The sequence below is a fragment of the Zootoca vivipara genome, chromosome 1 (genome assembly GCF_963506605.1).
Source record: "Zootoca vivipara chromosome 1, rZooViv1.1, whole genome shotgun sequence".
NCBI lineage: Eukaryota > Metazoa > Chordata > Lepidosauria > Squamata > Lacertidae > Zootoca > Zootoca vivipara.
The window spans coordinates 134,401,980-134,414,417 of record NC_083276.1 but is presented as its reverse complement, the minus strand read 5'-3'; the positions used below and the strand labels follow the sequence as shown (position 1 = coordinate 134,414,417).

The following is a 12,438-nucleotide window of genomic DNA, read 5'->3' as shown; positions in this document are numbered from 1 at the left end:
TTAGGGTTATAGAAATATGGCTACTATATACAGTGGTGCCTTGGTTCTCAAACTTAATGCATTCCGGGAGATTGTTTGACTCCCGAAACTGTTCAAAAACCAAGGCACGGCTTCCGATTGGCCGCAGATTTGTGGCGTTCGGGAGCCAAAATGTACGAGTACCAAGGCGTTTGAAAACCAAGGTACGATTGTATAGCAAAGTAAATCCTGGTGGAGTCCTTCCATTCCACTTTTTACTAGCTGACACTGAAAGTCTTAGTGATTGATTTCTTGCGCCATTTGAGAATCTTCTCTTATTTGAATAGTCACATTAACTGCCCCAGGAAGCCATGGAAACCTTTGAAGGCAAAGGAGAAAAGAAAATTAGTTATGATGATAAGTATTTGAAGAGCAAGATTTTCAGTCACTGAGCACTGAACTTGATGCTTAGAAAATATTTGCAAGTGAGTGCCAAGCGGGTACAATGAAGTTGCTCTACATCCACACAAGGTTTTCATTAAAAGTTCACATGCCTATGATCTTGTCTCAGAGCAGGAGTTCCACTGACCTCTCAGTTCCTAATTCTTTTTACTTTATAAATAGGAGCTAAAATTAAATTCTCGTCACAGATGCATGTTTCTTAAGAACATATTTTATTGTAAGCTTTAGAATTGGCGTGTGAGAGGCTTTTGCCTTCCTGGTGTTGTGCTCCATCAGCCTTAGAGAGCTTGCTCAATGATCAGGGATGGTGGAAATCTGGCAACATCTGGAATGACACGGGTTCTTCAGCCCTGCTCTAAAATGTCTTGTTGTCAAACTTGGTTTAGGCATTTAGCCGTTCTGGAGTCTTCAGTTGTGTGGCTTTCTTCCTGTTGTGACTCTTTAAGAGATACTCTGTCTAAGAAACCTGTGTTAGACACTCTGTCTAACAATTCCAGTTTCCCACAGGGCTCAACAGGACTTACTTCCCTGCTTGAAAATATGTTTAGGACTTCTGCCCAAAGCACTGTTGGTATGGGAAAGTCTTGCTTCCTTTGATTTACCACAGAATAAGGCATTTTAGTATTGACATTTTCAGTGGTTGTGTGAATTCGCTCATGTTTTTTGATAGCTTTTTTCCCAGTGGAAAAAAATTCAGAAACCTTTCAAATCTAATGGATTGTTGCTTACAATTTACAGCTGTCTGAGTTATTTTGTTTATATCCCCTCTCATTTGCTTTCATGATTAAAACCTATTTTGAATAGGATAGGTTCTTATATTTGGTTATTTGTTATACTTTTCATTACAATGTTAATATTACAAAAATGGTATGTTAATACTTAAAAAGAAGAGAAAACAAGAAAAAATGTACATCAACATAATACAGAAAAAACATGTAGCAGGACCTTGTCTTCAAAGTTATTGTTTGATAAATGTATAAACAAAGACTGTCTCTCAGAAAACCTAGCAACTGGTTTCCTAAAATAACTCATTTTTGAGACGTCAACTTACACCAAAAAAAGTTTGCTTGTTTTTTGTCTGCTTTGTGTTGGATTCCCTCTGGGAATTGTGTTACTGTTGGCTAACTTAGAAACAGTTCAGACACTTTAAGCCAGTAGATCCAGGGTATCGTAATTTATTTTTATTTATTGCATTTATATTTTGCCTTTTCTCCAAGGATCTCAAAGTGCCATACATGTTGCTTCCTTACAACAGTAACTGGCTTAAGGCCACCCAAGGAGTTCCTGGCCAAGAGCGGATTTAAAGCCTGGTCCCTCAGGTCACAGTCCAACACGTTAAGCACTACTGCACATGGGCTCAGGGCAGTAGACCTCTTTCAGCTTGAGGACCACATCCCCTGCTGGTCAACCTTGCAGAGGCCACATGCCTGTGGGGGTGGGGCCAGAGGCAAAACATCATCTTTGCACAGGAGGCGAAATGCTTCCGTTGCATTTCAAGAACACATTCCAGGCAGCTGAAACCCCCAAGCAGGAGAGGCCAGAGGGTGTGGGGCTGAGGGGCAATCTGGCCTTGGGAGAGTCCCCACGGTCAGCTAGAGAAGCCTGGAAAGCCATGTTGGCCCCTTAGTCAGAGAGTCCTCACCCCTGTGGTGGGGACTTAAAGAACGGCAGCAATCCTTCCTCTAATGTGCATTTGACGTGTGTTATTCCAGCCATGCACAGCTGTAGGCAGGCTGGTTAAAACTCTGCAAGTCAAGCTCCAAGCAAGGCAGCGGAGCTGGAAATAATAATAATAATAATAATAATAATAATAATAATAATAATAATAATAATTCTTTATTATTTATACCCCGCCCATCTGGCCGGGTTCCCCCAGCCACTCTGGGTGGCTTCCAACAAAATATTAAAATACAGAAATCCATCAAACATTAAAAGCTTCCCTAAACAGGGCTGCCTTAAGATGCCTTCTAAAGGTCTGGTAATTGTTATTCTCTTTGACCTCTGGTGAGAGGGCATTCCACAGGGTGGGCACCACTACCGAGAAGGCCCTCTGCCTGGTTCCCTGTAACTTGGCTTCTCGTATTGAGGGAACCGCCAGAAGGCCCTCGGCGCTGGATCTCAGTGTCCGGGCAGAACGATGGGGGAGGAGACGCTCCTTCAGGTATACTGGACCGAGGCCGTTTAGGGCTTTAAAGGTCAGCACCAACACTTTGAATTGTGCTCGGAAACGTACTGGGAGCCAATGTAGGTCTTTCAGGACCGGTGTTATGTGGTCTCGGCGGCCACTCCCAGTCACCAGTCTAGCTGCCGCATTCTGGATTAATTGCAGTTTCCGGGTCACCTTCAAAGGTAGCCCCACGTAGAGCGCATTACAGTAGTCCAAGCGGGAGATAACCAGAGCATGCACTACTCTCGTGAGACAGTCCGCGGGCAGGTAGGGTCTCAGCCTGCATACCAGATGGAGCTGATAGACAGCTGCCCTGGACACAGAATTGACCTGCGCCTCCATGGACAGCTGTGCACAGTTCCATTCAGGACCATTCAGGACCAGGGAGTCCTCCACGCCTGCCCGCCTCCTATCCCCCAAGAACAGTACTTCTGTCTTGTCAGGATTCTAAGGGCAACCCAAGCAGACCTGGCGCAAAAATATTTCTCAAGCTCTTGGGCTTGATTGGAGCTTGACTTGTGCAGTTTTAACTGTGCATGCCATTCTTTAAGTCTTGGCACATCTGCTCTGGGAGTGCTGAGAATGCTCTTGTGTCCCTCACCCACTAGCGGGGGGGTGGGGGTGGCAAGGAAGTGACTCTAGGTAAAAGCATGACAGGAACACTACAGGTTTAATTTTTCAAAGGGTGGAAACTCTCCCCCCCCCCCCGCCTTTCAGATTGACACAAACCCTATTCAGTTTCTCAAGGATGCTCCAGAAATGATTGTGCTAAACAGTCATGAAAAGGAATGAACTTCAGAATGAAATGGTCAGAATCATTTTAATGTGGGCAAGGGTGGGGAGAGATGTTTAAGGTTCATAACCAAGCCTAGAGGCTCAAATAAAATTTTTATATTCCACATTGAATTCTTTTATTTCGAAGCAGCTACAAGTTAGTTCAAAGTCTAGGAAATGGTTGCTGCTCTTTCTTGTGGTAAATCCACTTTGCAGTTCCTCCTTTGTGCAGGGGCTGTTCTGGTTGCTCAGTCTGAATCTGTTGCATGTGCTATTTAATCAGCACAATTTTTTAGAGGATTACGGTTATTGCATAAATGAGGAATTATACTCCCAATGATTTGTCAGCTTTTAGTCACAGAAGATCAGATTCTCCAGAAATGTGATCCCCTGCTGGGGATAAGTGCATTCAATTGAGGTTTTATTCTGATTTATAATGAATGAAGTCTGAAACATGTAATGAAACAAGGGTGCCTTTCGTGATGAATAAATAAAAATGAGGAGGCGGGCATCCCAGCAGCACATCACAGACACCTGAGGCAAGTTTCCACAAGTGGCACAGACAGCTGTATATGTGAATAAGTCTTATTTCTTGGGTTAGTTACAGGCCACATTTGTTTAGGGAAGTTTTTAATGTTTGATGCTGTATTGTTTTTAATATTCGGTTGGAAGCCGCCCAGAGTGGCTGGAGAAACCCAGCCAGATGGGCGGGGTATAAATAATAAATTATTGTTTATTATTGTTTTTTATTATTATTATTATTATTATTATTATTATTATTATTATTATTATGTCACGTGCATTTGATCTCACAGAGAACTTTGGATTAACCTGAAGTCTGGTAATACATTGATTCAAGTCTGTAATGAGAAGCTTAGAGAGTAGTCTTAAATTTAATCCTTTCCCACCCCGACCTGGCCACAGTGATCCATGCGACGGTCACCTCCAGGCTGGACTACTGTAATTCGCTCTACGCGGGGCTGCCCTTGAAACTGTCCCAGAAACTCCAGCGGGTGCAGAATGCTGCAGCGAGGCTCCTCACGGGGACCCTGCCATGGGAGCATATTTGCCTAGTGCTTTTCCAGCTGCATTGGCTCCCGGTGGAGTACAGGGTCAGATTTAAGGTGCTGGTTTTGACCTTTAAAGCCCTTTACTGCCTAGGACCCTCGTACTTACGGGACCGTCTCTCCCGGTATGCCCCGCGGAGGACCTTAAGGTCCATAAATAGTAACACCTTAGAGGTCCCGGGCCCAAAGGAAATCAGATTAGCCTCAACAGAACCAGGGCCTTCTCAACACTGGCCCCGACCTGGTGGAATGCTCTGTCTCCTGAAACCAGCGCCCTGCAGGACCTGATTTCTTTTCGCAGGGCCTGTAAGACAGAGTTGTTCAGCCTGGCATTTGGCCTGGAGCCAACCTGATCCCCTCCCCCATTTTCAGAAAATGGGTTTCTGAAAAATAGGTCATGTCAGACTAATCTGATCTCATTTTTGACAGAATTACAAGCCTGGTAGATGAAGTGAATGCTGTGGATATAGCCTATCCTGATTTCAGCAAGGCCTTTGACAAGGTGCCCCATGATATTCTTGTAAAGAAGCTGGTAAAATGCAGGCTAGACTATGCTACCATTCAGTGGATTTCATGTTAAAAGGATCTAGGAGTCTTGGTAGATGACAAACTTGACATGAGTCAACAGTTGTGGTCTCTTCCAACTTTATGATTCTATGATTCCCTTTCTCTTTCCCTTTTGTATGAGGCTGCATTTTTAATTTTAATGTATTTAGTCTTGTTGTTGAATTGTATTTTAACTAGTTGCTTTATATTTGGTGTTAATTGCTCTGAGCCCGGCCTTGGCTGGGGAGGGCGGGGTATAAATATAATAAATAATAATAATAATAATAATATAGTCTTATTCTTGAATAATATGTGTTTCACCTGGGATTACTTCACTAGGAACCGATGTTTTATGTTTCTAGAAGTAACGAGAACAGTGCAATTTGCTTTGAAGGTTTGGAGCAACGGCCTGCAGATTTTCTGTTGTCTCTTCAGAAACTGTAGGCCATCTTCTCCTGGGTGATGTGCTGGCTTCCTCAGAAGGCTCTTGCTGCAGAGTCATCCCAGAGCATACCTGGCGGGAGGGAGGGGCGATGGCAGCCTCCTTGCAGTGAAACCTTAAAGGGTGGGGGCAGCAAAAGTGCCCCCAATTTTGGAGTTCTCAGTGGAGGATTTCATCTCAGCACTATTTTAATATAGACATTTTTTTAATAATCAGACAGTAGTTTTGACAGGTTTGTGCTAGATCATGAAAGAATGCAGTTAATCACTAAAGTATGTATTTATAACAGTGCGTAACAAAGCAGAAGACACAACATTCTCACGACAAATCATTTTGGCTTCTGTTGCTCTGACATGAATCAAAGGGTTCAGCCTTGGCAGAAGCCAAAATGTTTTGCTGTAATAATTTAACATCTATTTTGTTAGCTGCTGTAGTTTATGAGAGAGAAATAGAAAATTCAGAGTTTGTAGAAGGACAAAAAATCATTTGTAAAACCCCAAAGGTCTCTGTGGCCACAGAATACTAGGTAAGTCCTGGAGCTGGAGGGGGGGGCTTGAGAAGGGAAGGGGGCCTGGAGTGGCTGGAAGCCCAAGCGGAAGGTGCTGTACACGGCAATGTTTTTGACAGGCCTTTGGTGTCAATATTGTTCTCAATTAATACTTAGTTTTTGTTTTCTTCAGCCCAGCAAAGAAGATGCTGCTGACTAACTTTTGTCAGATGAAATCAACCCAGAAACGCAAAGTCTTGTGAGTAATGGTGGGACAGTCGCAAGAAGCCCTTCTGGGCAGCAAAGTCAAAACCTGTCTTGCCTTAAACCTGTCTTGCCTTTCATGTCGTGAAATCATGCTCCTCTGCTCAACCAGCAGCAGACACAAACTCTGAAGTAGCAGTATGGACACCAGCCCATAATTTTCGAGAAACTCTGCTGCCACTTAACAATCCCAGCATCCCATGTTGGTGCCTCCAATGCATGGTGAAATGTGTGGGGTTGCTTGCTCTTTCTTTCTTTCTTTCTTTCTTTCTTTCTTTCTTTCTTTCTTTCTTTCTTTCTTTCTTTCTCTTTCTCCAGATAGGCAACTGCACATCCCCCATCCAAGGCCTCCCATCCTAACCAAGTGAAAATTAAATCCCGCAGAGAGCACTTCATTACAGAAGCAATTTCAGAATTACAGAAGCAATTTCAGAATTTCAAAATTACAGAAGCAATTCTGTTGATCATCGGGGCCTCTAAATCATAGCTCCCCTTTTGAAAACAGCAGCTGAATCAGAATCATAGAGCTGGAAGAAACCACAAGGGTCATCCAGTCCAACCCCCTGCCAAGCAGGAAACACCATCAAAGCATTCCTGACAGATGGCTGTCAAGCCTCTGCTTAAAGACCTCCAAAGAAGGAGACTCCACCACACTCCTAGGCAGCAAGTTCCACTGCTGAACAGCTCTTACTGTCAGGAAATTCTTCCTAATGTTTAGGTGGAATCTTCTTTCTTGTAGCTTGAATCCATTGCTCCGTGTCCGTTCTCTGGAGCAACAGAAAACAACCTTTCTACCTCCTCTATATGACATCCTTTGATATATTTGAACATGGCTATCATATCACCCCTTAACCTTCTCTTCTCCAGGCTAAACATACCCAGCTCCCTAAGCCGTTCCTCATAAGGCATCGTTTCCAGGCCTTTGACCATTTTGGTTGCCCTCTTCTGGACACGTTCCAGCTTGTCAGTATCCTTCTTGAACTGTGGTGCCCAGAACTGGACACAGTACTCCAGGTGAGGTCTGACCAGAGCGGAATACAGTGGGATTATTACTTCCCTTGATCTAGATGCTATACTCCTATTGATGCAGCCCAGAATTGCATTGGCTTTTTTAGCTGCTGCATCACACTGCTGACTCATGTCAAGTTTGTGGTCTACCAAGACTCCTAGATCCTTTTCACATGTACTGCTTGCTCTCAAGCCAGGTGTCACCCATCCTGTATTTGTGCCTTTCAATTTTTTTGCCCAAGTGTAGTACTTTACATTTCTCCTTGTTAAAATTCATCTTGTTTGCTTTGGCCCAGTTCTCTAACCTGTTAAGGTCATTTTGAAGTGTGATCCTATCCTCTGGGGTGTTAGCCACCCCTCCCAATTTGGTGTCATCTGCAAACTTGATCAGGATGCCCTCAAGCCCATCACCCAAGTCATTGATAAAGATGTTGAATAAGACTGGGCCCAAGACAGAACCCTGTGGCACCCCACTAGTCATTTCTCTCCAGGATGAAGAGGAGCCATTGATGAGCACCCTTTGGGTTCGGTCAGTCAGCCAGTTACAAATCCACTGAATGTTAGCATTGTCTAGCCCGCATTTTACCAACTTCTTTACAAGGATATCATGAGGCACCTTGTCAAAGGCCTTGCTGAAATCAGGATAGGCTATATCCACAGCATTCCCTTCATCTACCAGGCTTGTAATTCTGTCAAAAAATGAGATCAGATTAGTCTGACATGACTTATTTTTCAGAAACCCATGCTGACTTTTAGTGATCACAGCGTTCCTTTCTAGGTGCTCACAGACCATTTGCTCAATGATCTGTTCTAGAATCTTTCCTGGTATTGATGTCAGGCTGACTGGGCGGTAATTGTTTGGGTCCTCTCTTTTCCCCTTTTTGAAAATAGGGTCAACATTTGCCCTCCTCCAGTCAGCTGGGACTTCGCCTGTTCTCCAGGAATTTTCAAAGATTATTGCCAGTGGTTCTGAAATCACCTCTGCCAGTTCTTTTAATACTCTTGGGTGTAGTTCATCTGGCGCTGGAGACTTGAATACATCTAAACTAGCCAAGTATTCTTGTACTACCTCCTTACTTGTTCTGGGCTGTGTTTCCCCTGCTGAATCATCTGCTCCATATTCTTCAGGTCGGGCATTGTTTTCTTTTTTGGAGAAGACTGAGGCAAAGAAGGCATTGAGGAGTTTTGCTCTTTCTTTGTCCCCTATTTGCATTTCACCATCTTCTCCTCTAAGTCACCCCACTGTTTCCTTGTTCTTCCTTTTGCTACGGACATACCCATAAACACCTTTTTTGTTGCTCTTAACCTCTCCAGCAAGCCTGCGTTCATTCTGTGCTTTAGCTTTTCTGACTTTGCCTCTACACATGCTGGCTATTTGTTTGAACTCCCACCTAATGATCCTGCCACTTCTACCCCACTAACCAGGTCATCACTATTGGTTAGTACCAGATCTAAAATGGCTGATCCTCTTGTTGCTTCTCCCACTTTCTGGACAATGAAATTGTCTGCAAGGCCAGTGAGGAATCTGTTTGACCTAATGCTCTTGGCTGAGTTTGACATCCAACAAATATCAGGATAGTTGAAATCCCCCATTACTACTATCTCACCTCCTTTTGAATGCCTGGTCATCTGTTCCAGGAAGGCATCATCTGTGTCCTCAGTTTGGCTTGGGGGTCTATAGTAAACTCCCACAATGAGATCACTGTTATTTTTCTCTCCCTTAATTTTGACCCAGATACTCTCAATTTGGCTTTGAAGTTTTAAATCCTGGATCTCTTCACAGGTATACACATCCTTGACATATAACGCCACTCCTCCTTCTTTCCTGTTTGGTCTATTTCTCTGAAGAGACACCATGGTCTCTTGCTGGGTGTTGGGATGTCATCTGCTTCTTCAGAACCTTCCATGCCTTTAGATGTCGGACTGAGTGAGTCCTTCCTGCTGTGCTTTTGCAGAAGCAAAACGTTTGGGCAAGTCCATTTGTCCTTGGGAAGCTCTCAGTCTGTGTCTCACTGATCTGATGACTCACTTGCCGGGGGCCACGGGCTCTGCTGCATAAGTGGGCTTTGCTAATGAAAAATTTGGCAATTTGCCTGGTTCCTCTTGGGTATTTTTGTTCACGGATTGCAGGGGATAGGGGTGGGCACTTCCTAAGAATTTAGCCAAGGCTGCGCCAATATCCTGTTCTCTTCTTCCCCCCTCCCTCTTCTGGCAGAGTTCTGTAACCTTAGTTCTGTTCGTGCCAGAGAAAAGTCCACAGGTCAAGAAAATGATTGTACTCACCGACGCAACACCATCCTGTTTATCCAAAGCAGCTAATTTGGGAAATGTTGTGCATGGAAGAGGAATAAACGCTAAAATGTTAACTGAAAAATACAAGGCAGTCCAGGTCCCAAAGAGGAGGGTTCATAAACTTTTATTGCACTAGCCAAAGGCCAGGGCATCAGTAGGGGTATGCACCAACCACAAAAGTTGGTTCAGACCCCAATTTGGTTCTTTGGAATGAGTAAAAAAGGAATCATGTTCTCCCCTGATGTTTTGTGAACAAATGTTCTGAAAACTGCATACATAAGAGAGATCACTGGATAAGAAAACTGGCAAACTGCAGTGAAACATGTCCACCAATTTTTGTGGAGGCAAGGGGGATTTCCAGGTAAAATCAGTTCCTCTGATGACAACTTTGCCCTGTTAGTCACAACGATCTCTCACATAACTCTCCCAGTGTGGGTGTTTATTCTTCCTTCCCTCAGCATTCCACTCTGGTGTTTTCCTTATATGATAAGCTTAGTTCTGCTGTTAGCATATGCTTGTCTTCAGTCGCTTTTTGACATCTAAATTGCCACGGCCCACAAAATGCTTCAGGGGTTCTAGATCCTACTTCACCTACAACAAGCCCCAAACCTTTTTGAGGTGCCACACTTCATCTTGGATTCAGGATTTGTCTGAATTCAGTGCACACCCCTGCTGGATAGCACATATACTCCTTATGAGGCTTGCAGAATTACGGAACTGCCCTTATCTTCAGTAGAGCCACCCAGTAGTGTTGTTTGCAAAAACACATGTAGCAACTATACACCAGCTAAATTCCATTGTGCCTGGCTAATATAACTTTGATTCTTGCAAATTCAAGTGAGATATTATAACGAGAGCACTGGAGATAAGATTGTGTTTCAAATAAATCTGGAGAGCTCTTCTGCTAAGAGACATTGTTAGAGGGCCCCCAATTTCCTGCCCCCCCCCTTTTAAAAGTTTAAAACGTTAAGCTTTTCTTGGCTTATAAGGCAGTTAAGCACACTGCAGAGCCCAGAGCTGATAAGACCCTGGCCAAGACCATCTTCATTTCCCTGTAAATTAACAAATGCACATTTTGGGCAATCCTGTAAATTTATAGCTACACTTTTGCTCTTACTTTTCTCTGAAGAATGCTATTGCCAGATACAGTGGTACCTTGGTTTGCAAACACTCTGGTTTGCATACGTTGTAGATTACAAACATGTCAAACCTGGAAGTGCGTGTCCTGGTTTGCAAACTTTTTTTGGATTACAACCCATTCAATTTTTTTTTTATTACAAGCAAATTTTTGTTGGAAGCCCCATTGGCGAAAGAGCGCCTTGGGTTACAACCTGTTTTGGTTTACAAAAGGACCTCCAGAACAGATTATGGTTGTAAACCAAGGTACCACTGTACATGACACACTCCTGATTTTATTTTACTTTTCTCAAGCCACCCTAGGAGCAAAGCCCTGGTTTACAGTCTTCCATCAAGTAATTCACATTCAAAGGAATATAATGAAAGGTCCTATTTGTGAACTCCTGGTTCTGTGCTCTGCACAGCTGCAAGGAAAGGGCTCTGTCTAATTGAACTCAGACTGTAGTGGGTATGTTATGCTATTTCCATAGAATAAATTTGAGTCGTTCAAGGAATATGGAAGACACAATTGGAAATGAACATCTTCAGGTGTTGGGAGTCCTGCTGTTGGCACATGACTCTTCCTCGTGAGGTCTCTTACACTGACCCCCATTAGTCACACAGCAGATGTGCCTAGATGACATCCTCCAGTTTATGCCTTTTTGTACCTGGGGTGTGCTGGAAGTTTAGTCAGAGCCAGGTTAGGTTAGCCCCACCTGAATACATTGAGTTACTTCACTCAAAGACTGGTAGTACAGTGGTACCTCAGACATCGAATGGAATCGGTTCCAGAAGTCCATTTGACTTCCAAAGCATTCGGAAACCAAGGCACAGCTTCCAATTGGCTGCAGGAAGCTCCTGCAGCCAATCAGAAGCCGCATCGGATGTTTGGGTTCCAAAGAATGTTCGGGAGCCAAAACGTTTGACTCGCAAGGCATTCGGGATCCAAGGTACAACTGTGCTTTTAACTTGCCTCTTGTAATGTTAGCATATCATCTGATGCATTTTATCCCTTTTTTCTAGGATGCAGGAAGTAGCACAGTTTCACAAGACTATATCGGATCCTTTGTTCAAAGCTAGCCCTTTGACAGTCCTTGGTGAGCATCTTTCCGAAAGACTGAAGCTGGAGAGGGAGGGAGAGCCATTCTGACATCATTGCTGGGACTGTTTGAGAGCACAAGAGATTGGATTCCCGCAAACACACTGCATGATGGATGACCTTACATGCCCACTGTGCCAGCATAACTTGCAAGATTCCACAGGATTATGACATTCAGTGACCTTGTTTTCTGCCAACAGAAATAATGCTGCCAACACTGATGATTGCTGCAATGCTGTCTACTGTTTTACTAGAAGCTCTTGGGGATTGTTCTTGATTCCCACTCTGCTATATCATGCACCAGATGTCGTTTCTCTTTTCTTTCCATAGTTCCTATGAAGTATTACATCCTCTCCTTTAGGAGTAATGCAGCATTGGCATCATTCTCCTGAAATTATATTCAATAGAGATTAAGTCTGATCCTGTTTCCACGAACAATTCAACTGAAAAATATCTGTTCTTGTTAGTTTTCGATACTGATTTGGCAGGTGCACAATGTAAAGTTTAGTTTTTCTACATAATAAATATTTTTCCCCCGTAGTATGATGTTGTAAGATAGCAATAATAAAGGGAATACCATCCTAATTTTTCAAATGAAAAATGATGAGGGACACCCTTTTTGAAACATGGTTCAAGCAACATGGTTTACAATTGGAAAATCAGGGTAACTTCTGCAACCTGATCTTGAATGTCTTAACACCAAAGGGATGGAATAAATGACACAGTGCTAGAGAAATGTGTTGGAATAGTAAAAGT

General features: G+C 43.4%; 1 protein-coding gene across 1 annotated transcript in view; it reads left to right on the top strand.

Annotated features, from left to right (window-relative positions):
- Positions 1-12,222, top strand: part of SLX9 (SLX9 ribosome biogenesis factor) — a 44,192-nt gene extending 31,970 nt beyond the window's left edge. Inside the window, exons 5-6 of the mRNA XM_035139828.2 lie at positions 6,097-6,162; positions 11,607-12,222. Of these exons, the coding sequence (XP_034995719.1) occupies positions 6,097-6,162; positions 11,607-11,733 (193 nt within the window). The 3' untranslated portion in view covers positions 11,734-12,222. The remainder of the gene's footprint in view (positions 1-6,096; positions 6,163-11,606) is intronic.
- The last annotated feature ends 216 nt before the right edge of the window (positions 12,223-12,438 follow it).